The sequence below is a fragment of the Cyphellophora attinorum genome (genome assembly GCF_001299255.1).
Source record: "Cyphellophora attinorum strain CBS 131958 chromosome Unknown Contig50, whole genome shotgun sequence".
NCBI lineage: Eukaryota > Fungi > Ascomycota > Eurotiomycetes > Chaetothyriales > Cyphellophoraceae > Cyphellophora > Cyphellophora attinorum.
In genome coordinates this window covers 74,973-100,900 of record NW_017253278.1, presented here as the reverse complement: position 1 = coordinate 100,900, position 25,928 = coordinate 74,973, and the positions used below count along the sequence as shown (strand labels likewise).

The window sequence follows — 25,928 nt, the reverse complement described above, 5'->3', positions numbered from 1 at the left end:
AATTGCATTTTGCCAGTGGCTCGTCAAACTTCTTTGCGAAGTTTCTTTGTTCACTGCCTCGACGACTGCTGTAACCATTGACCGCCTCCGCATGCACAAACGGCTATGCACAGGCTGTGATCTGCGCCCAAGCGCTCGTTCGTACGACGCCTGCCTACCCCAACACCTCCCATCTTCCAGCACAAAGCCGTCCGCTGTCCGACCATGCGAGTGCCCTCAATACTGACGGCGACCGCCCTTGTTGCCGGCTCCGCTCACGCCTTCTACCTGCCCGGCGTAGCCCCAACCTCCTTCGAGAAAGACCAGCGAGTCCCCCTGAACGTCAACTCGCTCACCCCATCGCTCTCCCATCAGGATGACCAGATCCACGCCGTAGTAGCATACGACTACTATCATTCCACATTCCGGTTCTGCAAACCCGAAAAGGGCCCGCAGTGGGTGCGCGAATCGCTAGGCAGCATCATCTTCGGCGATCGCATTCGTACATCGCCTTTCGAGCTGCATATGGGAAGGAACGAGACTTGCAAGTCGATATGCGATAGTCGTGCATTTGATGAGCAGGCGGCGAGGTTTGTGAGGTCGAGGATATCCGAGGGCTATCTGGTCAATATTCTGGTGGATGGGCTGCCTGGTGCGGAGCAGGTGAGGGATGGGTATACAGGGGAGGTGTACTCGAGTCCAGGGTTTCCGTTGGGAAGAGTGACCGAGCAGGGAGATGTGGTGCTGAACAATCACTGGGATATTGTGGTGGACTACCACAGGGCGGGACTAAGAGGAGGCCGATACCGTGTGGTTGGTGTACTGGTCCAGGCGCACTCTGATGCAGATGCGAGGAGGATAGATGGAGGAAAGGCGGAATGTGGCAACGGCAAGAGGGAGCTCCTTCTCAACGAGAATGGCGAAACAAAAGTCACCTACACCTACAGCGTCTACTGGAGGGAGAGCAAGACGGCATGGGCTACCAGGTGGGACAAGTACTTCCACGTCGAAGACCCGAAGATACACTGGTTCTCCTTGATCAACTCGACCATCTTCGTGGTGTTCCTGCTGGGCATGGTCAGCACAATCCTTCTCCGAGCGCTGAGAAAGGACATCGCCCGCTACAACAGGCTGGACAACATCAACCTGGACGACCTAAGTGGAACAAGCGCCGTCGGAGAGGATGACATCCAGGAAGATTCAGGCTGGAAGCTAGTCCACGGCGACGTCTTCCGCAGTCCCCGCCATGCACTCCTTCTAAGCGTCCTCCTCGGCAGCGGTGCCCAACTCTTTCTCATGGTAGGCTTCACCGTCCTGTTCGCCATGCTCGGCTTCCTGTCCCCCTCGAATCGCGGCTTCCTCACCACAGTCGGGCTCCTTCTGTACACCATCTTCGGCTTCGTCGGCGGCTACGTCTCCGCCCGCAGCTACAAGACCTTCGGCGGCGAGCTCTGGAAAGTCAACATGGCTACCACGCCCCTCCTCGTCCCCGGCACCGTCTTTGGCCTTTTCTTCCTCATGAACCTTATGGTCTGGGCCAAGGGCTCCTCCGGCGCAGTGCCACTGTCAACCATGCTCGCCCTCATCGGCATCTGGTTCGTCATCTCCGTGCCCCTCAGTCTTGGTGGTAGCTGGTTTGGCTTCAAGCAGCCCGCCATCGAGCCCCCGACTCGCGTCAATCAGATTCCTCGACAGATTCCGCAGGTCTCGCGAAGTCTGAGTTTATGGCCGAGCATCATGATGACAGGCGTACTGCCCTTCTGCGCCATCTTCGTCGAGCTGTACTTCATTATGACCAGCCTGTGGAGCAGTCGGATCTACTACATGTTCGGGTTCCTGTTCGTGGTGTATGGGCTGATGGTGCTGACGACCGCGTGCACGACGGTATTGCTGGTTTACTTTATGCTGTGCGCAGAGGACTACAGGTGGCAGTGGCGGGCGTTTGTGGGAAGTGGGATGACTGGCGTGTATGTATTTGTTAACGCCCTTGGGTTTTGGGCGATGAAGATCAGTTTTGGGGGCATGGTGGGAACGGTGCTGTACGTTGGTTATTGTGCTTTGATCGGAGGCTTGGTGGGATTGTTGTGTGGTAAGTGCACTCTGCCCATTTCCCCGTTTCCGGATCATCGGGTCTTTCGTCTTGGGTTGTTTGCTGACCTATGTATCACTACAGGCACGATCGGCTTCTTCGCCGCGTTCTTCTTCAGTATGAGGATTTACAAGTCGATCAAGATCGACTGAGGCATTGGCATCTTGTATTACAGACATTGCAAGCACCACATCGATAGATGTATTGCAGAAGTCTGCGGCATCTCTCCTTCTCTGTCTCTCCTGAACTAAGGGGCACACTTCAGGGCTTTCGTAATCCAGGTGCGTCGTTGTTGATGCTCGTTCGCGCCAGTACTTTTTACCATGGAGCATGAGCGACTCGCATTCACGGTCCCTATCTAGCTTCTTGGTATTGACTCGACCACCATCCACCCAACACGATCGCTATCGAATGAAAACCCCCCTGCAGTGTCCCTTCACACCTACTGCTTCGTAGAGCCAACGTACTTACAGTGCCATATCACCTATCCTCTCCTGGGTTGCATGCCACCTTCCCGATGACAAGCGAGCACGCCCAGCCATCAACTTCATCTCCTCGTGGCAGCGACTGGCGCGCTGTGCCCCTCCCTTTCCCTTCTGGCATTCCGATAATCCCTGACGCTGGAATAAAGAGGAAGCCGCGACCTACTTTCGACGACCGCTCATCCCAGCCAGTGCGTCCGTGGGTTTGGTCCTCGAGGAGTTCCCCGCCATTGTAGAGGTTCCACGACGCCTGGGACCTATTGTCGGTGGGAAATGGCTCTTTGAGGTGGGTCTTGCTTGTTCTGCTGCTGCTGCTCAGATCTCGTGCCCCAGTACCAACGCTGCATTGGTCGAGCGTGGGACAAGCTGCACGGCGGTTTCGAGCGCTACAGTCGATATAGTGGCATGACATTGTCCCCAAATTCGCGTGCTGCGCGTCTTGCTCGACCCAAAGCTCATGAATAAAATTCGAACCTTTCAGTCTTCAGCCGCGCAGAAGGCAGCCACCACCACGCCTAAAATTCAAGCCTATATCAATCACAATCAGCAAACGCCCACACCACGCACGCATCCGCACGGGTACAACTTACAGCCCTCGTTATCCTCCCAATCCTCCGAAACATCATAGTTCATGCAGCCTCCAGACGACTTGTAGTTCATGCATCCATTTTTGCTTTGGTAGTTCATGCACCCGTTGAATTCGCTGAATTGTGTGCCGCCGCCCACGTTCATGCCTGGCCAGAAAGGAAAGTTCAGCATATTTCTTCTTGTTGCACCGTGCACGTGCACGCATGCGGGACTTCATGCAACAAGGACCCCGGATGTGGTATGAGGCATAACGGTGAGATACAGAGCGGGAGAGTCAGACTCACAGCCATCCGTCTTCCCAAATTCGTAGCCGGCGCCGACGTTCATGCACCCATCTACATTGTCCTATGAAGCTAGTTAGAAAAGATGGTGTATTGGGCATAACACGGATCAAAGGAGATCTGATCCAAGTTTCCAGGAAAACCTACGCCGAAGTTCAAGCAACCCCCTTCTTGCTTCTGTCGTGCAAGGCGCTTTTGTCTCTGCTCCTCTGCTGACTCTGGCGACACGCCGTTGCCAGTCCTGTCCGACAGTGCAATGCCGGCTTGGCGGGCGTGAGCCTGGGCAGCAGCGTCGTCGATGATGGGGTCGTTGCTGTGCGCGGAGATGCTGGAGGAGCTGCGGCGGCCGGCGACTTCGTCGTAGGCGGGCGGGGCATCCATTCGAGGCGGTGAGGCGGGCGTGTTTGGAGAGGTCGGTGTCAGCGTTGGGGACGAGGAGGCCTTCTTGCCCATTGTTGCTGTTAGCACGGGCGAGCAGGGAGGTGAGTTGAGTGTCGTGAAAGTCCTGCGGTGGGATGGTGTCACGAGCGATGAAAGTCGGTAGCGTGGACAGGTCGATGCTGTTTGTGTCTTGTTCTACTGTGGAAGTGAGGTGGAGCTGGTTCTTCAACGTCGTGTATAACGCAATGTGCAGTAAATCAGCCAGTTACGCTATCAATGGTGGCGAGGTCTGGTATATACAGCTCCTGTTGTGGATGATGCAACTTCCTCTTTCTTTCTATAACACAAGAATAGACAGGACACTAGTTGACGCCGTTGAACCTCAGATGGCGGCAGACACGCCCATCTCAAGCTCAATGCCCCGCTCCGATCCAGCTGCAGCCAGTAAGCGAATACGTCCCCATCGACCCCCATGTCCAAGTTCCAGGCACCCTCGTTTCCAGCCAATCGTTCACACCGAAGCGGAGCTTGTGGCTGTCGAGTAGTGGAGCAGGAAAAGAAGTTGCCTGACCTTGGGATGCTTATCACAGTGGTTAATGGTAGGTCCATCGTCGGTCTCTGTCTTAGCACGGGACTTTTGGAAGACAGCTTCTTGAAGAGTCCTGGTTTGTCCTTGATCGAGAAGCGGCCGTGCCGCGTGCCTGCCTGATCTTGTCTCGGTCAAGTGAAACCACCGGAAGGCGCTGCAGCGTTCACCACCATCAGGACAAACAGTCTGTGGCCGGCAAAAGCTTTCAGTGTGGGTTTGAGGGCTATACTGCAAAGGCCTCCCTCGAAAGGCTATCGATACGAGAGGATGGAACGTATTTGAAATAAGTTGTGAGACTCTCGCCTTTAGCACAATCTATCAAGTTTTTCTTCTTTATCTTCGCTTCCGTAGAAGACACAATAATCTATCAATTACTTTAACGTCGTTCGAACCGACGACCTGCTCAACCACAATCATGCTCAGATCCCGTCCCATCTAGAAGGCCATACCAAGAACAAAGCAAATGCAAATTAGCCCTCAAAGCCCGCCCTGGCTCTGCTCAAACAATATCCTCCTTCCCCTTCTCACTCCTCCTCCCCGTCTTCCCCGTCGCCGCGCTCCTCGTCGTGCTGACCCTTCCGACCGGCCCACCATCCTCGCCCCCATGCGCCATCGGCACCGTCTCTCGCGTACTCTCAATCTGCTTGATATCCTTGCTCGCCGCCACTTCCTCACTCTGCTTCTTCGCACCCTTGGGAACCCGTCCCAGCCAGTAGAAGAACACCGCGCCTGCGATGTTTACCAGGACGTACACCCACATGAGCCCAAAGTCGCGCCACATGTTCTTCGGGTCGGCGCTGACGCCGGCCAGAAACTTGTTGGTGTCGGCCAAGGTGCAGAAGCTGCATTCTGTGGTGGAGTCGATGGTCGCGGGATCGAGTTGGCCGCCGGCGTAGTCTATGAATGCTTGCATGTATTGGCCACAGGTCTGGCCGGCGGGCGGGGCAAAGCTGAGGAACTCGTTGGCTGCGCATTGGACTGTGGTGTCGGCGACGGCGGTGGTGAGCATGCCTTCGACCAGGTAAGTGAAGGGTGAGACGCGATACATGAAGATCCAGAAGCCGGGAAGAGTTGTTGGGGATGCTAGAACACCACAGAAGATGAGGGCAAGGGAGAAGAGCAGATTGGCGATGCCACCACCCGCCTCAGCGCTGCCGATAGCGGCGATAACCATGTGCGCAAACGTTGAGGTGAAGATCAGGAAGACCAGGACCAGCAGGAACATGAGCGCGCCGCGCTCATGGACGGCGTCGGTGGGCTCAGCATTGCGGTAGACGCCGATTGGGTAGTACCAGGTGAAGAAGAGAATGATGGCGGAGAGGACGCCCCAGGGAATCTCGACGATGATATTGCTCATCATAAATGCCTGCCATGAGTATGCTTTCGATGGGCGTTCACGGACTTCGTAAAGAGCGCGCTGAGTGACGAACATTGGCATGATCTGTTGCACAAGCTGGCCGAAGATATTCATCAACATGAAGATACCGAACATTTGGTTCTGTAGGCCTTGGATTGAGTTGCTGGCATTGAAGAAAGAGAAGCCGATGAACAGACCAGAGGCGGTGATCAAGCCAAGTTTAGAGTAGATGTAAGACGCGTACGCCAGTACTGCTCGAAGACGCGCTTCAGAGTCTCCCAGAGTTGAACTGTGAAAGGCGCAGCGAATTCCTTGTATTGCGCTTTGTTGTCTTGGGTCTGTACACGAGTCATCATCTGCGAGCGTTCCTGTTGCATGTCGTCAAGCTCTTTGTGAACCGCAGCATACTCCGGGGAATTGCGCCAAGTATTGAACCAGTCGATATCTGTAAACGAGCCTGGCGCAGCACCGATGATCTCAAGCATCCATTCAGCTGGATTGGCCTCAGGCGGGCAAGGTTTAGCACCGTTGCGGACGAAGTAGTCGGTCAAAGTCTTCGAGGACTCCCCAACAGGACCAAAGTATACAGTCTTGCCGCCCTTCTGGAGGAAGAGGAGGCGATCAAAACGTTGGAATAGAACTGCGGAAGGCTGGTGGATGGTGCAGAGAATAGCCTGTCCATTGTTCTTCAGCTTTTCAAGCAGGTCGAGAATCGACCAGGACGTCTGAGAGTCGAGACCAGAAGTCGGCTCATCGAGGAAGAGCAGCAAAGCGGGTTTGGCAGCCAGCTCGACACCAATAGTCAAACGTTTCCGCTGTTCAACGTTGAGACCTTCGCCTGGAACCCCAACAACAGCATCGGCGTAATCCTCCATTTCGAGAAGCTTGATGACCTCGTCGACATATGCCAGCTTCTCGTCGCGTGAGACATGAGCAGGTTGACGTAGGATTGCGCTAAAGTTGAGGGCCTCGCGGACAGTTGATGTTTCCAGGTGAAGATCCTGCTGTTGCACATATCCGGTCTTGCGTTGAAACGAGCTGTCTCGTTGTTGGCCGTCTACAAGCATATCACCAGAGATGACACCCATGGTCACACGCGTCGCCAGGACGTCCAAAAGTGTAGTCTTACCAGCGCCTGATTCTCCCATAAGGGCTGTCAGGGTACCAGGCTTGACCCAGCCATCCACGTGGTCGAGGATGCGGCGCTCTTCCTTCTTGACCTTGATATCGTACACGACGTTCCTCCACTGGAAGATCGCAGTCTGCTTCTGTATGACATCCGAGATATCCTGCTTGTGGACGTGCTGCTTCTCCATGGTGACATGATTGCCACTGCCGCTCTCGTCATCGCTGAGTTTGCTTTTGGCTGCAGCTGGTATGTGGCCACGTCGGAAGACCAGAACCTCGCCTTTGGACTTCTTACTAGTTACGTACTCGGCAGCAACCAGATAAGTGCACATGAGCCCAATCAGAAAGCCGATGAGGATGCCGAAATTGCGCCAGCGATGAGACGCGTAGTAGGCGTATTGCGAATTGATGTACGCGTCACCAGATACGTATGGCTGTCCAGCAACTGAGCCGACTGTTGTACAGACATGATTGTCGGAGGCGACATTGCCATAAGCTGTCAAATCGCCCATATTCGATGGAACGAATGTCGAACAGGGAAATTGGCGGTTTGAGAACTCATTGACCATCAGTGCCTCAAAGCCATATGAGACGGGGTCAATATAGTTGATCCAACGCGACCAGCCAAGCATATACGTCGTTGGGATTGCAAATCCTGTGTAGATGACAATGGCCAAAATCATTACAGCAGCGGGTGCCAACGCCTGTGATAGGGTCCTCGAAACTGATCCAATTGTCCTGAAGAGCATGCTCATCACCAGGGTTAGGAAGAACGAGATGAGCAGGAAGAAAAAGAATGCTGCTGGTGTTCTTCGCAAATTGGTCATGAAGTATAGCGTCAGGTTGAAAAGAATAGCGTTGAGAATCTTGTATGGCATGTCCGTAAGCATTGAGGCGACGGCTTCTGCTGAGGGGTGATACAAGGCGTAGCGTTTGTGCTTCTCGACGATAGGCCGCTGAGCGTAGAGCGTGAGAATTTCGAGTGCAGAACCAAAGGCGTTCATTAGAACGGCGAAGAACAGAAGCGCCCCTCGGGAGAAGAAAGAATTGGTAGTGTCATCGAGGTTGTAGAAGACTGATGCGATGACCAGCGCCAGAACAACATTGAAGAACAGCTGAAAGGCAGTGATGCTGGGATCAGCAGCAAGCCGTCGGAAACCACGCCACAGTGTGAGCTGGACTTGCTGGTTGTACGACAGTGTGTACGGCGACTTTGGTCGCAGCTTCTTGGATTTCTGCAGCTGGCGAGACTTCTGAAATCGTTCGAGATGCTCACCGCCTATCAGGTGCTCTTGCTCATACTGCTCAATTTCTTTCATGAGTTCGGCATACTCCGGACTTGACTTCCATCGTGCTGCAAACTCGTCTGGCGTACGGGGCACCTTGTTCTCGAAACCAGGTCGGGTGATTCTCTCCTCCGCACTTGTCATGGACGTTAAGAAATCAGCCTCAGTTTGTCGATGTGGGCATTCAAAGCCCATGTTCTCGAAGAAAGCGCGGGCATTTTTGGTGCTTCCGAAATAAATCTGGCGACCCTCATATAGGACTAGAGCCTTGTCGAAAAGGTCATAGGCGGCCTGAGGTGCTTGGTAAATGGCGACTGCTGCCGTGACGTTCTGCAGTTCCGTCGACATACGAAGTGTGCGACAGAATTCAATGGCGTTGGCGCTATCGAGACCACGAGTCGAATTGTCCCAAGCTTGTAAGGGCGAACCGTTCAGGCAAGCCTCCGCGATTGTCACACGCTTACGCTCACCACCTGACACGCCACGGACGAAATCGTTTCCAACTTTTGTGTTGAGTGTGTGCCGGATGCCAAAGGTAGCCATGATCATGTCGCGCACATTCAAAGCATACTGCTTCTTCGAGATGCCACCAGGGATGTTTCTTGGTGCACGCGCTCTCGCAGCGAAGTAGAGCGTGTCGCCAACTGTCAATTGTGGGAAGTGGACGTCAACCTCGGCAGTATATATCGTCTCGCCGCGGAACTGCTTGTGCATCTGCTCGTAGCTGACACCTTGATAGTTGATGACGGATTCAGGGTCCACGTTAAAACCATGTGTCTCACCAGTAATGGTCTTGAGGAAGGTCGAACATCCTGAACCAGGAGGGCCAAGGACAACCAACATTTCACCAGCACGAACCAGACCGTCGAACTTCTGCAGAATGTCGATTCTCCGCTGGCCGGACCCCATCAGTTGGCGAATACCACCAATGACCTGCAGATAAACATTGCCGACAGACTTCTGAAAGTCGGTACCAGTGCCAAAACCATGAGCGCTGAGATTTCGAAATGAAAACCCAGCTGACCTCGCGAGATGGCGCTCTTCGCCTTCCTCCTGCAGCAGCTTCAGCATCGACTTGGTGAAAGCTCGCGCTCTGAAATTGTCCGAGTTGGGATCGAGTACCGAACCCTCCTCATACTGCCATGGATTCGAAGGTACGTTAGAATATGTCGACGCCCGCGTCATTTGCCGCGCAAGCGATTTGATCTGTTCGCTCTCATCTTCGGACGATTCGCTGATGTGCTTCTCCTCGTCAAAGGTTGGGGCAGTGACGTAGGATGTCTGGTGGCGGTCCATTGATGGTCGCCGTTGTGATGTATTTGAGAATCGTCGAGGCAGGTTGTCTGTGAATGATGCGCGGCGAACGTGTCCGGGAGATGGTGGAGGCTGTGTTGATCCAGGGCCTGAGGTCTCCATGGTCCGATCAGGCGATGTCACAAAGCCTCCCACTAGGGACATCGTGGACAGCGGCGATGTGTTTTGGTTTTATGTCGAAGTTGCCAAAGAGGCGAGATGGCCGGTAAGTGTGCTCTACGGTCGCGAAAGGTATCGATGAAGCTGACGAAAACAAAAGGCTGTGAACAATCACGTCTTGCCAATGTGAAGAGTCAAGGACCGCCGGAGTTTTGTGTTTTCCTCCAGCTACCTCATTCGACACGAGCGCGAGCCGGACGAAGTCTTGCGTCAACTTCCGCAAGGCAACAACGTGTCTAAGAATAAAGACAGCACGAGAACGAAATCGCAACGAGAACGAAGTCGTGTGCCAGAAGTCGCCGAAAGAATGGGAAGGTTGTGAACACGAACGATGGAGGCAAGAAGCGTGAACGAACGTCACCACCACAACGGACAGCGCGAAACTCTTCGTATTCTTTGAAGGAAAGAATCGGCGCACAATCGTAACGGTAGCAGTGACTCCCGCTGGGCAGGATTTGCGGACGATTCGTCCGACTGGAGTTCTTCCAAGACCAATACTCGATATGCGTCCACGCTCAGTGCTTGTTTGACACCCAAACTCCGTGTTGTGGGCTTCAAAAAGGAAAGGATTTGTTCATTATTTCGACCGGAAAAGTCAAAGTACGAGCGCTCGGATCTGGTGGCAGATTTCACAATTTGCTCCAAGAATTATGCTAACTTCACGTAACCGTAAACTACACCCAAAGGAGGCCTACCGCCACACACTGGAGTGCCCAGGAATCGATATCCGGCCGCCGCGTGTTGTGACTCCCTTGCCTCGCATGCACAACCGAGTACGCCAAGTCGCTCCTATCTGCTCGGCTTCCGGCGAGATAAAAACAGGCGTTTCTCGAATCCCTCCGATGTGCGCGTGCGCGTCAAGGCCAAGAGCTGAGGCTCAATTGCCTCAACTCCACGTACAGTATATCAGGCGCAACATCGAGTTACTACGTCGGGTCAGGTGCACACGAATGTGAGGCTCTGTTTGACTCACGGGATCCTGCATGGTTCGGACAATACCGCCTGTGTCAGCACCCAAAGTCGCGCAAGATGCGCCCGTGGGCACGGGGCTCGGTTTCCTTAAGCGGGCGCAGTGGACTTCTGCTGTGGGGTTGTAATCACGGAATTCTTAAGCCCGGGTGTCCAGTGGTCGACCGGTCGTTCTTTAGGCATTGCTAGAAGGGGTGGTGCTTAAGCGAATGCGAGCCTTTGATAACGGGCGCTCGTTCGTAGGGAAAGATTTTGTGCATAAGGGTTAAGGTTCCGAAGGGCATGAATACCTCCGAATGTGATGTGCTCAGGAACGGCGCAGTCGTTTGTGTTCGTGTACTCGGCCCCTTATTATACAAGATGGTGAGTTTGTGACGATCACGTCGAGGTGTTCTGCCTACCCACCCATTGGAAGTTGGCAGCCTGAATCAATGTTTCAGTGCACGTGTGCGCGCAACGGCTCCAGCACTACTAACTTCGCACGAGTGTTCGGCTTCAGGGCTCTGAGCTCAAGGTAGTCTGATACGGGCTGTTGCTCCTAGTCTCACGTCCAGTGACACCGATCGCTCTCACGACTTACGCAGTATTATACCAGCCATCGCACTTCCTATGCTCGAGGTCACCACGTGGTCGTTCATGCGAGAACCTGGGGAACCTGGTAAACGCCGCCCATCCGCGAACAGGGCGCATCGTTCCAGAAATCTGGAATGCCAAGTGTAAGATTTCGCAACGCACACACGCATTCAAAGGAGATGCACAGGAGACCGGGTGACAAGACGCAGGACGTCCCTGAGGTCTTACTCGATTCGACCACTGGCGAGATTTGTGTTGAGCCATCGCCGTGTGTGCGAGCCATTGAGCATACCTACCTTGGGAGCTGACACGCTGTAAGTTCCTGAGCTGACCACCCGAGACATACGGTCTTCAGGAAGCAGCGTCTCACCCCACCAGGTAGCACCAAATGCTATCAAAAGCATGGCAAGGGTTAAAGACTTGCTCGATGCCGAGGCCAGCAGTGAGAAAGCAGAAGGAGAGAATATTGGGCAAGGGACGTACTTATGACCCTTCGACGAAGTGAAGAACGTAGGCAACCACAATCTATCGCTCTAATGACTCGATTGGGGAGTATTCACCTAAGTTAATCGGTGCATGATCCAGATCCGGTCACTCAAGTCAGTCGGGCGTCATACTTGACTCTGTACATTGACTGGGCATCTGTTTCAGCGCGGAGGCCTGGCGACGCTGTCCGGAGGATTCGACTCGTCTGCCTTGCTATGCTCAGACCTTCCGCACCCCCGGGGTATGCCCTGCGCTACAGGTGTCTCTCGTTCGGCAACAAAATAATCTGGCATGTTCAGGCACAAGGCAGCCGCGATTCTTCCATGAGAGGAATGTAGACACTGAAAATGATGGACCGCTGCATTCACGTCCGTAGAACAGAATGCCGCGGTGAGTAATGTGCCACAGGAGTGTACTCTTCTTCGCATAAAAATAGATTCTCTTCCTAGGATGCATTTTCGTGATGAAAATTGGGATGAGACTCAGAGTGTGACGAAGGTTGTTGTTTCGATACGGAAAGGAAAGGAGGAGATGAGAAGTCCTGCAGACCGATGCACGACCGTATGCTGCACTGCGTGTGTCGCGGGAGAAGGGAAGGGACAGGAGGTTCTGGGATTGGAATCGTGCCGTCGTTGCTGCATTGTATCTGCGGACTGAAGCCGAACATGGGTATCATGACCGTGTCACTTTCGGTGCGCTACCAGACAAGCGACATGAAACTTTTCGAGCAGGCAAATTTACTCTTCGGGGACTGCGACAATGTTAGCATCCTGGTCCTAGTCCTGTGTGATGTGTGGTGCTCACTATCAATCTCTCCAGCCTTGACATCATCGCTGATTGCCTTAGGACTCCGACCATCAACCTGGCAACCGACTGAGAAGCAGGTGCCGAGGATCTCAAGCACGGTTCCCTTGAGCTCGCGGGCGAGCGACTTGTTGGCTCCGCGCATAGTGCGGGCGATGTCGATGACCTCGTCCAAGGGAATGGACTTTGAGTGCTTGATGTTCTTCTCCTTCTTGCGGTCTCGGGGAGGTTCCTTGAGAGCGCGGATGACGAGTGAGGAAGCGGAGGGAACGACTGAGACGGCAGCTTGTCGGTTCTGGATGGTCAAGCGAACAGTGACGCGGAGACCTTTCTGTAGTGTGATCAGAACATGCCGTGTCTTAGAAGAGCTGTGAACGTACCCAGTCGCCAGTGGCCTTTGCGATATCTTCACCGACCTTCTTGGGCGAGAGACCTAGGGGACCGATCTTGGGAGCGAGAGTGGCAGATGCACCCACTTCACCGCCAGTGGCGCGAAGATGGCTGTTCTCGTGGTCAGCATGCTGTTCATGAGCTTTGCTGGAATCTGCTGTACTTACATGATCTTGATCTCATTGGGGTCTAACTTGGGAGCTGGACACACACAAATTAGCCTGGCTGAAGCCGCTCAAGAGGACGATACTTACGCATGGCTAGTGCGAAAGGTAGTCTGTCTCACTCGAGGTTTTTAGGATTGACGATGAGGATGGTCTCGAACGAGGAAGCAGGTTGGTGCTTTCCAAAAAAGCTCACTCGAAATTTGGAGTGGGCGTTCCTTGGCACAAGTCTTGGCAAAAGGGCTGCCATGGAAGGGAGTGTCTCAATCTCGAACCACCAACAGCCACACAATCTACACGATCGAAACCTCTCGAAGCAACAGGAATCCTGTGTCTAGTTGACGCGACGCATTGCTATGGATATGCCTGTGGAACATGGTCTGCTCATGGTCTACGATCGGCTTGACACTATCTTGATTATGGATACCTACCAAAGCCGCACTCTTGGATCTACAGTACCCTACCAGATCGCCTCTGCGCCGAGCTGAAGATGCTGCACTTTTGCTTACCCCTAACTTGACCCAGATACTGCAAGCCTTAGAAGCGTTAGTATAACGGAGTTCAGCAGAGAACGGGCCGACTTACTTCATGAGATGGTCCATAAATGTCTGTAGTGAGACATCGTCTGTGAAAATTGTCTGAGCAGTCTGCTGTACACCACCATAGCCTCCACTGTTCGCATGAGTCGTTGACGGATTCAGCTTCGACAGCAGGAAGCGAGCCTGGGACCCCCCTGCATCGCAAATGATGAATCGAGGTAGCGGGAACCGGTCTTGCACGAGCTCGCGCGCATCTTCTTTGGGCGCGTCAAGCACAGTCTTGAAGTTCTCGTATCCTTCCTGGTCTTGATAGCCGGCTTTTCGCCACTCTGCCATCGTCTCACCGTGGAAGATGAGGATTTGGAAGAAGGTGTCGAGAAGGAGAACAGTCTGAGGTTGTATCGATGCAGAGTCGAGGAGAACAGGAATGCCGCCTTCTTGATCCAGGGCATATGAGTCCAGTGTAGGTTGGATCATGATGAGAGAGTCGCCAACATATTCGTGATTCAGCACATGTCGATAGAAGGCTGTCTCATCTGGGGAATTGTTGAAGACCTGCAAGAACTGTGATCTTCGGAGGTGAAACATAAATTGAGGGTACAATGTGAAATTCTTGTCAAGCCGGAACGAAGTAGGGTCATCCTTTCTGTAGTCGGCGAACCTCGTACAGAGCCGGATGAGCATGCGATCAACCCATCTCAGCACATCCGGGCCTTCGTCAACCTCGGCCTTGAAGACGGCAATTCGTGCCATTAGCACAGCTGCTGCTTCTTGGTCGAACGACTGAGCCAAAGCCGGGTCGCCGGTCGGACCACTGAGATTGCGTGCGACTGTGGTAACTCGCAGATGGAACTGGCCAGAGGAATGCTGGTAGTATGTGAGGAACTGCATGATACCTCGCTGTGGACCCTGCGCTGCTGGCGCTGGTCCGCCTTGGCCGGCAATCTCGAAGTATACGCCGTAGCTTGAAGTGGGATTGATGCCACACATTTTCCAGGAGCTCGTACCTCCAATACCGCATTCCGTTTCGCCTACGCAGCTTGACTTCTTGTTGAGCGACACCGCGTGGCCGATGAGACCAGTAATCTTTAGCTCTTTGGTCGTGATGACTTCAAGAGACGCATTGAACCCCATCAACAGGTTGTCTTGGTCGTCCTTCTCGAAGACTCTGATGAATGATTGCTTGAATTGGGAGGAAGTGAAACTATCGGTAAGGATTATATGCCCACCGGTGCTATTCGCAAGACCCTTCATTTCAAGCAGACCAACTTGATCGAGACATCCGGCAAAGATGTCGATGATGTGACCATTGTGCGCTGTTCGCTTCGATAGATTGTCGTAGTACTTGAGCGCTTTCTTGAAGTGCTTGACGTTGTCTCGGTCAATATCATGGTGAGAGCGAATAGGCTCACGCAGCTCAGCGCCAACGACAATTCCAGGACCTTCGGTGGCAGGGCCGCCGGCAAAGAGCATGATGCGGGCACCAGCATTCTGGAAACTCGTCTCAAGTAATCCCACGGCAACGTTGACGGCAACACCTGTGCATCGTAGTGCTCTCTTGTCGTTCGCGACGGGCCAGGGATCCCTCTGCATTTGCTCAATGGCATTCGTGATCTGAAATTCGGCTTGTTGGACCGGGAGGAGGAATCGAGATGCTGCACCCATCGGAGGTGGGCGGCCTTGTTGTGGTGGCTGATTGGGTCGAAGTCCAGGTGCAGCCAGGCCTAGCATCTCTTGTATCTGCTTGGCGGCGTACTCTTTGCTGCCACGGAAGACGTATCCCTTCTGGCATTCACCGTAGCCGAGTTCGTGAACCGTGACGTTGGTTCCGAATGTGATGAGACCGACCAGGGCATTGGGTGGTAGTAGAGACAGACTCATGACCAGGGTGTCCTTGAGCGCCTGCAGAGACTCCTCCTCCTGACATGTATCAACAACGAAGAGGAAGATTGGCGGAGAGGGTGCGGGACGAGCCAGCTGGTACTCGACTGTGGTGTTCATGCTGTGCATCTCTGGGGGCACATTCTCGGAGCTGATATCGGCATAGTGGCGTGGCAGAGCATTGCGCTGCAAGCAGAAGGGACAGATCCATATCTTTGCTCGGACGTCAACGGTGGAGAAGGGATTGAGGACTGCTCGGCATGGCGGTTTGCAGACAACGGGCTCGTATGTGAGCAGCGGCTTGCCCAGCTCCTTCAAGGGCGTAATCAGGGCACTGATGGGAACGACCAGTCTGTTGGCCTCCATCTTTGAGCCGGCGATAACGTTCCACGACATCCGCACGCCATCTCGCTCCTCCACCTCGTTCCAGCTGTCTTTGAGCTGGTCATATTGACCCTGCTCCATTGTGTCGCGCGGTGAGTGGTGGTGGGGGTCGTCGAGAAGGTCAAATAACACAGCGATTCGAATTTAGTCAGTATCGCATCCTGCCGACAATGAGGCGCGGCAACTACGGAGAGGTGATATTCGCACAGCCAGCAGTGGCAATGGTTCGAGCGCCTCCTGCCTTGTGTTGTTTGTATTGAGTTGCTGCCACTGTGTCCTTGAGCTGGAATCGCAGGCGCACATTGAACCAGCGGAATGTAACCCTAACCCTTACTGGAGGGAGACCACCCCTCTGTTGAAGCCGCGAAACATTTAGGAAATACGACAATTGACACCGTGGTCACAGCACTTCCTTTCAACTCAAGCGTCTGGCGTGGCGAGAGTAAGATGTCTGAGCACTGATCGCGGACGTCTCAGTATCTCGAAGTCCGCCCGGCAGCAGACTCGAAGAGCCATTGTGCGGCCACCATGGCTTCTCCTTCGATGCTCACAAAGGTAGGTAGACGCTATTGCGTGCACTTCGGACCACCCCACTGACCCGGACGCAGTTCGAAAGTAAGTCTTCTCGAGCGAAGGGCATCGCATTCCACCCCAAGAGGCCATGGATTCTAGTCAGCTTGCACAGCAGTACCATACAACTATGGGACTACCGCATGGGCACGTTGATCGACCGCTTCGAGGAACACGATGGCCCCGTCAGAGGCATCGATTTCCACAAGACTCAGCCTATGTTCGTGTCTGGCGGCGATGACTACAAGATCAAAGTCTGGTCATTACAGTCTCGAAGATGCTTGTTCACACTGAACGGTCATTTGGACTACGTCCGCACCGTCTTCTTCCACCACGAATATCCCTGGATTCTATCCGCCTCCGACGACCAAACACTCCGCATATGGAATTGGCAGAATCGGCAACTCATTTGTACCATGACCGGCCACAATCACTATGCCATGTGCGCACAATTTCATCCTAAAGAAGACCTCATTGTCTCAGCCAGTCTAGATCAGAGTGTGAGGGTATGGGACATTTCAGGGCTCCGCAAGAAGCACTATTCTCCCTCAGCTATGAGCTTTGAAGATCAGATGGCCCGTCAGAACCAACAACAAGCCGACATGTTCGGTAACACCGATGCCGTCGTCAAGTTTGTTCTTGAAGGCCATGATCGTGGCGTCAACTGGGTGGCCTTCCATCCTACACTTCCCCTGATTGTGTCGGCCGGAGACGATCGACTTGTCAAACTATGGAGGATGAGTGAGACAAAAGCCTGGGAAGTCGACACATGCAGAGGTCACTTCCAGAATGCCTCTGCCTGTCTCTTCCATCCGCATCAAGACTTGATCCTTTCAGTCGGCGAGGACAAGACAGTACGAGTCTGGGACCTGAACAAGCGAACGTCCGTCCAGTCTTTCAAGCGGGAGAATGATAGATTCTGGGTCATCGCTGCTCACCCAGAGATCAACCTGTTTGCAGCAGGTCACGACAATGGGGTCATGGTCTTCAAGCTTGAAAGAGAGCGACCTGCCTCTTCCATTAGCCAGAATACCCTATTCTACATCACCAAGGACAAGCACGTTAAGTCATACGACTTCTCCAAAAACGTCGAATCTGGCTCCCTCCTCAACCTCCGCAAATTCGGTAGTCCGTGGGTGCCACCGCGGACTTTGTCGTACAATCCAGCCGAGCGGTCTGTTCTCGTCACCTCGCCTGCCGATAGCGGCTCATACGAACTGGTGGGGTTGTCGAAGGATGCTGCAGGTGGATCCGATCCTACGGACGTCAAAAGAGGGACAGGCAACTCGGCCGTCTTCGTCGCTCGCAACCGTTTCGCGGTCTTCAGCACTTCCTCTCTCCTCGTAGAGATCAAAGATTTGAGCAACTCGACCACGAAGTCTTTCAAGGCTCCTCACGGCACAACCGATATCAGCTTTGGCGGTACCGGCTGTCTGCTGTTGATTTCTCCCACCAACGTCGTTCTCTATGAGATTCAGCAAAAGAAGCAGCTTGCCGAATTGGCTGTGACGGGAGTCAAGTATGTCTCATGGTCAAACGACGGACTCTCCTGCGCTCTACTCAGCAAGCATAATGTCACAATTGTCAACAAGAATCTCGAGCAAATTAGCACACTTCACGAGACGATCCGGATCAAGAGCGCGACCTGGGACGATTCAGGAGTGCTGCTCTACTCTACACTCAATCACATCAAGTACACACTACCCAACGGCGATAATGGCATTGTCCGTACACTTGAGCACACCGTGTACCTCGTCAAGGTGAAAGGCCGTAATGTCTACTGCCTCGATCGCGCTGCGAAGCCAAAGGTTCTGCCTATTGACCCCACCGAGTACCGCTTCAAGCTGGCGTTGGTCAAGCGCAACTACGACGAGATGCTTCAGATCATTAAGAACTCGAGTCTTGTTGGTCAGAGCATCATCTCATACCTGCAAAAGAAGGGCTATCCCGAGATCGCTCTTCAATTCGTGCAAGATCCTCAGACTAGGTTCGAGCTAGCTATCGAATGTGGCAACCTGGAAGTCGCGACGGAGATGGCTAAGGAGCTTGATCGACCAAAGATCTGGCAACGACTTAGTTCCGAAGCGCTCATGCACGGCAATCACCAGACAGTCGAGATGACTTACCAGAAGCTGCGCAGTTTTGATAAGCTGTCTTTCTTATATTTGTGTACGGGTGACGAGGAGAAGCTACAGCGGATGGCAAAGATCGCTGAGCATCGCAACGACTTCACTGCTCGATTCCAGAATGCTTTGTACTTAGGAGATGTGGAAAGCCGCATACAGATGTTCAAAGAGATCGATCTGTACCCGCTAGCATATCTCACAGCCAAGGCCAATGGCTTGACCGAGGAATGCGAGTCAGTCCTGGAAATGAGCGGTCTCACAGAGGAGGAAATATCAGTACCATCAGTCGGTCAGGCATTGAAAACGCCAGCTCCCATAGTCCAGACACACAAGAGCAACTGGCCGGTGAAAGAAGCAGCACATTCGTCATTCGAAAGAGCGCTACTTGGCGAGTTCTCTGGCGAGCCCGTCGACGATGGTGAGGTCGACCTTCTCAACGAGGAAGCACCTGTCGTGACCGCGAAGGACGGTGGCGCTGTCGATGACGATGACGAAGGCGACGGTTGGGACATGGGAGACGAAATTCCTGTTGACACTGCTGGGACAGATTCCGATTTTGTCAACGTCGACAATCCAGATGCGCCGGCCGATGCTACTGGTCCTGGCACTTCAGAAGCAGACATGTGGGCGAGAAATTCCCCACTTGCTGCAGACCACGTTGCCGCAGGTTCATTCGACACAGCGATGCAGGCTTTGAACCGCCAAATTGGCGCAGTGAACTTTGAGCCCCTGAAACCACGCTTCCTGGAGATCTTTACTGCATCGAAGACGTATCTGCCTGCCAACGCTGGTCTCCCATCCATCGTCAACTATATACGCCGCAATGTCGACGAGACGGACAGTCGGAAATGCCTGCCTGTCATCCCGCGCGACCTCGAGTCGCTCACCACCACTGATCTGCAAGAAGGCTATACGGCTATGCGTACAAATAAGCTCGAGACTGGTGTCGTGACCTTCAAGAACATCTTACAGTCCCTCATTGTCAACGTCGTTGGCTCGGAGGCACAGGTTGCTGAGGCAAAGGATCTGATCGCCAAAGCTGTCGAGTATGCCCTGGCGATGTCTGTGGAGCTCGAGCGACGGAGACTGGCTGCCGCTGCAGGCGACTCGCCATCTGAAGACCAGTTGAAGCGCCAGCTCGAGCTGTCCGCGTACTTCACCGTTCCCAAGCTCGATGTCTCCCACCGCCAGCTCGCTCTCATGGCCGCCATGCGCCTGGCTCTCACAAACAAGCAACACAAAAGCGCTCTTTCCTTCGCCAATCGTGTCCTAGCCAATGGAGGCGCTCCCAAACTCGTCGAACAGGTAAGTTGTAACCACCCTCCAGAGCCCGCCCCAGCTAACTTTTCCTTCCAGGCCAAGAAAGTCAAGGCCCAGTCCGAACGGGCTGGCAGCACCGACAAGTTGGACATCGAGTATGACCCATTCGCCGACTTCGACGTCTGCGCCGCAAGCTACACGCCGATCTATGGTGGTACCCCATCCGTCAGCTGCCCCTTTGACGGTGCGAAGTACCACGAAAGCTATAAAGGGCAGGTTTGCCGAGTATGCGAGGTTTGCGAGGTGGGCAAAGACGGTAGTGGATTGCGGCTGTGGGTGCCGCAACGGTGAACAGTGTTTCGAGGCATGGAGGCCGCCCCGGGGGGGGTTCACGACTCATCATAGCCGGTTCATCCGACTGTTGAGGTCGGTGGCCGCACAGAAGTCCAGGCCGGATCCAAAATGGCATACGAAGGCCGCCCTGGGGCTAAAAAAGCAGAATAGAGAGATATCCATATGGTCCTGATGGTGGCCAGACGACTGAATGCGGTTTAGGTGGTTCAGCTACCCAGCCCACAGGGCCCTCCCCAGCTTGAAAATCTACGGTGAACCTTGCCTATCTACCAAGCTGTTCAGTCAAAGAATCAGCGTTTTGCTCCAGGCCCTATTTATTATGCCTACGCGCCATATTTTCTGCAGCGACCTCCCTGGTAAGCAGATCGCTGCCAGTTGATTTTGCGACTTGACGCTTAAGTGAGGCTCAAGTGATGCTCCCACCAAATTTCCCGGCTCGATCTGCAAGACAGTTCCAGCCATCAAAGCCCGCCCTGGCCTGGAACCTCGGGACTTGATGAAGAAATGGCGAAATTAAATTAATGCCCGAAACAGCCTGCCTACCGCCTGATGCTCGTGTCACGCCCAACAAAAGAGGCTCGCAGCGAAAACAGAAAGACTCGTCATCCGGTCTCACCTGTAACCCGTCTAATCCGGTTGACAGGGTTCAACAGTCGTGGAAGGTGCTGCCGGTTGAGATAGCTGCCGCTCGTGGCACCTCCGGGGACTGCCGATGAGAAGGGACGATCGATCGCTGTGCTCTTGCTGCCGTTGCCTGCTTGGCAGATACAGAGTGGGAAGGTGTGGATGTGCTTTGATGGAGTCATCCGCTCTTGCCTCGCGGGACCAGGCCTGTGTCAACCGGTCTCAGTCGAAGCCTTGGCCAAGCCGGATGACATCTAGGTGGAGGAGAGATCGGCGACGCGCAGTCGTCGTCGGTCACGTGCGGCCTCGTGATGGAGTGCAGATACCAAGGAGCGATTAATCCATCTGCGCTTCTGCTGTCCTTGCGTGCAATGGGGATGGGAGGGACACTTTCGGTATCCAAAAGTCAGCGTCAACCGGTCTTGAGTCGGACATTGAGCAAGCCGGACGACCAGGGAGTAGGTGGAAAATTCGATGGTAGTCATCCGGTCTTACCAGTCCACAAAACATTTATCTCGACTGTCCATAGCCACCCTGACACCTCCTGACTACCGCGCACAGGACACAAAGAAGCCAGCGGCTCTAATCATCGGGACGCGCTGCGTAACATGAGTGCCTGGTGACCTGATTTGCGCAGCTCAAAGAGCCCTATCGTGGAGTCTCCTCAGATCCACTGAAAGACGGAACACGAACAGGCCATATATATATTCGTGGCTCGGAACACACCTGACCGAGATGAGGCCACAGAGGCCACGCAATGGCTATCGAAAAGGTATCTCATCATGATCATATTCTGTCTGCGTGGATGTACTTCTATATGTGCTATGCAATAGCCCAACGCATACACACGCCTTCGTCATTGTGCAAAAATGCTCTCTCTTCCGTCCCTCACCCTCAGACCTCTCCAAACCTCGCACCATAGCTGCGAAAATGTTAGCCCTGAATCTGAGAGAATTCCTCTGCTCTCCAGGTCGGTCCCCTTCTACAGCCTCGATCCTCGTGAGACCACCAGATCAAGGATCCGCCACGGCCGCATCGGAATCCTCGTTCTGGACAATCACGAAGTTTGCTGAACTTGCCACTCATGTTGTCAAGCCTTGTCGCAGAATTTCTTCAGGATCATGACGCCTATTGCCCCCATGAATCTGTCGCACTCTTTGCTGACCACTGGCCTCCGTTTGTTCTGAAAGTAGTAACACTCGCCGGATGATCTTGATCACGGCATGCCTAGTGTGAGCTTCTGCTTTGCTCTGAGTCGCTGCTCTGGCAATGGAGTCGGTGAACCTTGCACGGTCGCGCGTGCGCTAGTTGTGATCCATCATCGGGAAGCCAGCCTGAGCAATGGCTCGATACGGCGTGCCATGGGAAGGTAGTTGAGACCTTCGCGTCGTGTTGACGGCGTAGCTGCTCAAGGATCCCTTCCTCTTCGATGCAGCGGACGTGTGAATAGTATGATCCATAGAATCATGTCTTCTCGGAAGACCCTGTCATCAAGCAGGTAAGACACGCGCATGCGCCGGTTCTTCACCCTCATCGATTGTCATATGATGCGTACCACCCGTCCGCGGCGTATTGTCCCCTGTTCCATCATCATCGCCACCATCTTCAGCGTCATCCTCTCCAACACCATCACCAGTCTGCATCGCATCGTCGCTATCGTTGTCGATGAGAAACTCGCTCTCCTCCGGTTTAATCTTTTGACTGCCGCCCTCTGAGCTGGGCGCCGCGTTCTGCTGCTGGCTCAAGGGAGATTTGTTGGGTTTCCGCTCGCTTGTTGGTATCGCTTGTCCTCCTATTATCTTCGGTTTAGTGTCGTTACTGCTGTTGAGATTGCCGGCTATGCTACTGTTGGCGTTCGCTTGAGTGGCACCGGTGTGGCCAGGCGAAGTGGCGGATTTGTCAGACGTGCCTGTCTTTGTGCGTGGAGAGACGCGGCCGTTCTGTAGATATGTTAGCAGGAAACACCAGAAATCCTAGGAGGGACAACACTCACCTGCTTCGCCCACCTCAACCCACAAGAATTACACAGATCCCTCTGTCCACTTGGCCCGCGCCGCCACTCCGGCGTCACCCTCGTATGGCAATTCGCACAATCCTTCTCCAGCTGTCCCAGTCCCTTCCTCCGCTTCCGCTTCTTCTTCCGCGTGACCAGACTCTGTAGCTCTTCCGCGAGCAAGCGGTTTTGCCGCTCCATTTGCCGCAGCTCAAATTGCCAGCTCGTGCTGCGGGTCGTCTTGAGCTCGTCGAAAATGTTGTCTTCGGAGGCGAGCGCCTCGTCTTGATTGCCGAGGGTCAGGCCGTTGCTGCCGGCTTGTGTGATGACGCCGGGGTCGCTGAGGCCACTTGGTGTACCGGGCGGAAGCAGCTCGTTAGAGGAAGTGGCCATTGCTTGTTGCGAAGACAGGCGCGCGGGTGTGCCGGAGCCTTCAGAAAAGCCGGTGGTGGAGGATGCGCCGTGCGATTTGTGCGATAGAAGCATCGCGCGTGTCATCTTCAGTAGACGGGTTTGCGCGAGGAGGAAGGTGGGCTTGCGGCCTCTCTTTGCATCGCCAGGGTAGATTGTGGTTTGCGCTTGGAGGACTTGGCCGCGCCTGTTCTGCAGGTCGTGCTTGAAGGTAGCTTTTTCGCCTGTCCGAGCGCTTTCGAGAGCCTTCTGGAGCTCTCGCCGTGATTCGGGTCGCATCAGGGATTGCAGGCTGACACCAACCATGTCGTCTGGGAGGCGATCAAGCATAGCTCGCGAGTTCGAGGAGATGTGCAGGAACATGCCAGATGTGGATAGCTTACTCCAGAGCTCGCTGTCACCAATGCCACCATCGTTGGAAAGCTCTTGACGATCGAGTGCGTAGACTGGCCTTTCTCTTCCAACCATAATCATGCACTTCCTGCCCTTGCCTTGTTCGGTGTGCAGACAACCATGTGCTTCAAACCACGTGTACCCCGAACGCTTTCGCCGTATTCTATACACAACGTTGACTGCTGCGCCGCCTGCGGAGTCTTTCAGTTCGCGCGTGACCGGGACAATGTCGCTAGGATGGCAGACAGATGATAGAGGCGTGCCAACGAGATCTGCCGGATCGTACTCCAAGACTGTACGACTTGATGGTGACAAGTAGAGGAAGAGACCTTTCAGTGATAACACATGCACCACGTCGTCGGTGTTTTCCAGCAAGACTTTGTCCCAAATTCTTTTGGACAGTTCTGACTCGCCGTTGCCAATCGTGCTAAGCACTTGCGAGACCTCGTCGCGAGGGATCGTTTGGCCGAGATCGGTAATACCGCTGCTCGGATCTGGGGGTGGTGGTAATGCATATGCTGGCAAAGAACTTCTGTTGTAGTTGATTGCATACGTGCCGTCGGGATTCTTGCCGGAGACCGATCCTGGCTGCTCGACCAGATCAACCTGAAATCCGACGAAGTAGCGGAACTCCTCGGTGTCCCACGTTATCGGAATCATCGTTAGTAAATTCATGAACGGTTGTCCGCCTTTTCGGTAATTAATGAGACTCAGTTGTGCTTCCGCCCTTTTGTTGATTTGGTTCTTCAAATACAGCACCGATTGGTCATCCACGTACTTCCTCTTGATGCCGGACTGTACCTTGCCGTCCGGAGCTTGCAAGAATCGACAATTTCGACCAAGAATCTCGTAGCGAGTGTAGCCTGTCAGCCTTTCGAACATGTCGGAGCAGTATACTATTGGCAGGTCGTGCTGGTCAATATCGCATACCACGAATGCGCATGATAGATCTACGGGACCGATATTGATTTCTGGTTTTCTTCGCGTCGCAACTCTCATGAGCACTCCCAGCATATCGAATCCTGTGGTTGAATAGGCGTTGGCAAATTTGGAGTAGGCAGGGTCGTTTGGTCCCTGCATCATCGGCATCTGGCTGAGTTGTCCCATGGTCATTTCCTGCATATTGGATGGGAAGGAGGTCCGGTCCATCGACATTCGTCTGGCAGGCGGCGGACCCATGGACATAGGTGACTGCATGCCTTGTGCTGTGTCTGAGCCAGATGATGCGTGGCGCATAGAGATTGGGCCGGGACCATTGGCACAGATCCGACTCTTCGCGCGCTTTTCTGCTTGAGAAAGTTGTGTGGCATCGGACCACCGGACTGAGGTGTCTTATGGCCCATAGAGTGATGAGGACTTGCATTTGATCCTCCGCCAGGATCTGGATTCGAAGGTGTCGAGTAGTTCATGTTGAAGTTGGCGGCAACGGGTGAGTCTGTGTATAATGATTGCTGCATTGCGGCACTGACGTCCATTGGCGTCGCATTGCCCGCCATTTGGTCAAAGCCCATCGACAGGTCCATACCCGTGCCCATGTACTCGTTTGGATCGCCCGTCATGTTGCCTACCATCTGGGGAGAAAATGAGTTCATGTCGTTGTAGTTCGTGTTCATCTGCGAGAACTGGGTATGAAGCGCGAGGTTTTCTTTCGAGCGCACTCTTCGCGGATCCATCTTGTGATGCGTCGACGGTATTCCGGACATGTTGGACATGCTAGATAGCTGCTGTTGGGACATCGGGGGAGGGGCAGGATTGGGGTCGAATTGGAAGTCGGCGAGATCGCTTGTGCCGAATTCCATCATTGACTGACGACGACTTCCACTCCGATCAGGCGCATTGGGTCTGTAAAGGTCTGGGTTGTATGCACTTGACCGACGCATGAGCTCCTCATGGTTATGCGACATGATCTGATCTAGCGTTTGCGCCTGGGCCATCCCGTCAAGATTGCTCATCGAAGCATCCTGCGGATAGCCGGTGGTCGGATCGATCTGACCATACGGCTGGCCGTACATATCCTGCATCCCGTCCATCGTGTCTGCAGTGACCAATGTATTATAAGTCTAGTAGATCTTGTAATCTCGAGGCGCTGGATCGACGTTGCGCGATATGCCAATGCAAAGGTGGTTCGGCTGTTGAAAGCGGTGCGCTGTGAAATCAAGCGAACCGAAAGGCTGCATTGTCGAAAGCTGTCGCAGAGCTTCTGACGCAGTGAAGGGCGACAAAATGCTCACCTCGACACGAACGCGTGATTGATATCGCGCGAATACGTATTGTAGAAGGAAAGGCGTAGAGCGCGAGCTGAACGATAAGGTGAAATCAGTAGAGCAAAATGCAGCCGCACCCGACAACGTATGACATGGGAGATGCAGATGGC

At 53.9% G+C, this 25,928-nt stretch overlaps 6 protein-coding genes across 6 annotated transcripts; 2 read left to right on the top strand and 4 right to left on the bottom strand.

Annotated features, from left to right (window-relative positions):
- Positions 1-204: 204 nt before the first annotated feature.
- On the top strand, positions 205-2,220 carry AB675_10213 (Transmembrane 9 superfamily member 2; the record flags this gene model as incomplete). Its single annotated transcript, XM_018138968.1, has 2 exons — positions 205-2,068; positions 2,153-2,220. 2 exons carry the CDS (start codon positions 205-207, stop codon positions 2,218-2,220), a joined length of 1,932 nt encoding a protein of 643 aa, XP_017994751.1.
- An 814-nt stretch (positions 2,221-3,034) lies between these two features.
- Positions 3,035-3,872, bottom strand: AB675_10212 (uncharacterized protein; the record flags this gene model as incomplete). Its single annotated transcript, XM_018138967.1, has 4 exons — positions 3,035-3,078; positions 3,141-3,284; positions 3,423-3,483; positions 3,567-3,872. The coding sequence occupies 4 exons, from the start codon at positions 3,870-3,872 to the stop codon at positions 3,035-3,037; spliced, it is 555 nt and encodes a 184-aa protein (XP_017994758.1).
- Positions 3,873-4,888: 1,016 nt separating this feature from the next.
- AB675_10211 (ABC transporter CDR4) lies at positions 4,889-9,618 on the bottom strand (the record flags this gene model as incomplete). The annotated part of the gene is made up of 2 exons (XM_018138966.1): positions 4,889-5,895; positions 5,991-9,618. The coding sequence occupies 2 exons, from the start codon at positions 9,616-9,618 to the stop codon at positions 4,889-4,891; spliced, it is 4,635 nt and encodes a 1,544-aa protein (XP_017994745.1).
- A 3,912-nt stretch (positions 9,619-13,530) lies between these two features.
- AB675_10209 (Protein transport protein sec23) lies at positions 13,531-15,904 on the bottom strand (the record flags this gene model as incomplete). The annotated part of the gene is made up of 2 exons (XM_018138964.1): positions 13,531-13,555; positions 13,605-15,904. The coding sequence occupies 2 exons, from the start codon at positions 15,902-15,904 to the stop codon at positions 13,531-13,533; spliced, it is 2,325 nt and encodes a 774-aa protein (XP_017994744.1).
- A 447-nt stretch (positions 15,905-16,351) lies between these two features.
- AB675_10208 (putative coatomer subunit alpha) lies at positions 16,352-20,130 on the top strand (the record flags this gene model as incomplete). Its single annotated transcript, XM_018138963.1, has 3 exons — positions 16,352-16,378; positions 16,432-19,824; positions 19,876-20,130. The coding sequence occupies 3 exons, from the start codon at positions 16,352-16,354 to the stop codon at positions 20,128-20,130; spliced, it is 3,675 nt and encodes a 1,224-aa protein (XP_017994740.1).
- A 2,157-nt stretch (positions 20,131-22,287) lies between these two features.
- On the bottom strand, positions 22,288-25,584 carry AB675_10207 (White collar 1 protein; the record flags this gene model as incomplete). The annotated part of the gene is made up of 4 exons (XM_018138962.1): positions 22,288-22,336; positions 22,432-22,697; positions 22,751-24,840; positions 24,870-25,584. 4 exons carry the CDS (start codon positions 25,582-25,584, stop codon positions 22,288-22,290), a joined length of 3,120 nt encoding a protein of 1,039 aa, XP_017994739.1.
- Between the last annotated feature and the right edge of the window lie 344 nt (positions 25,585-25,928).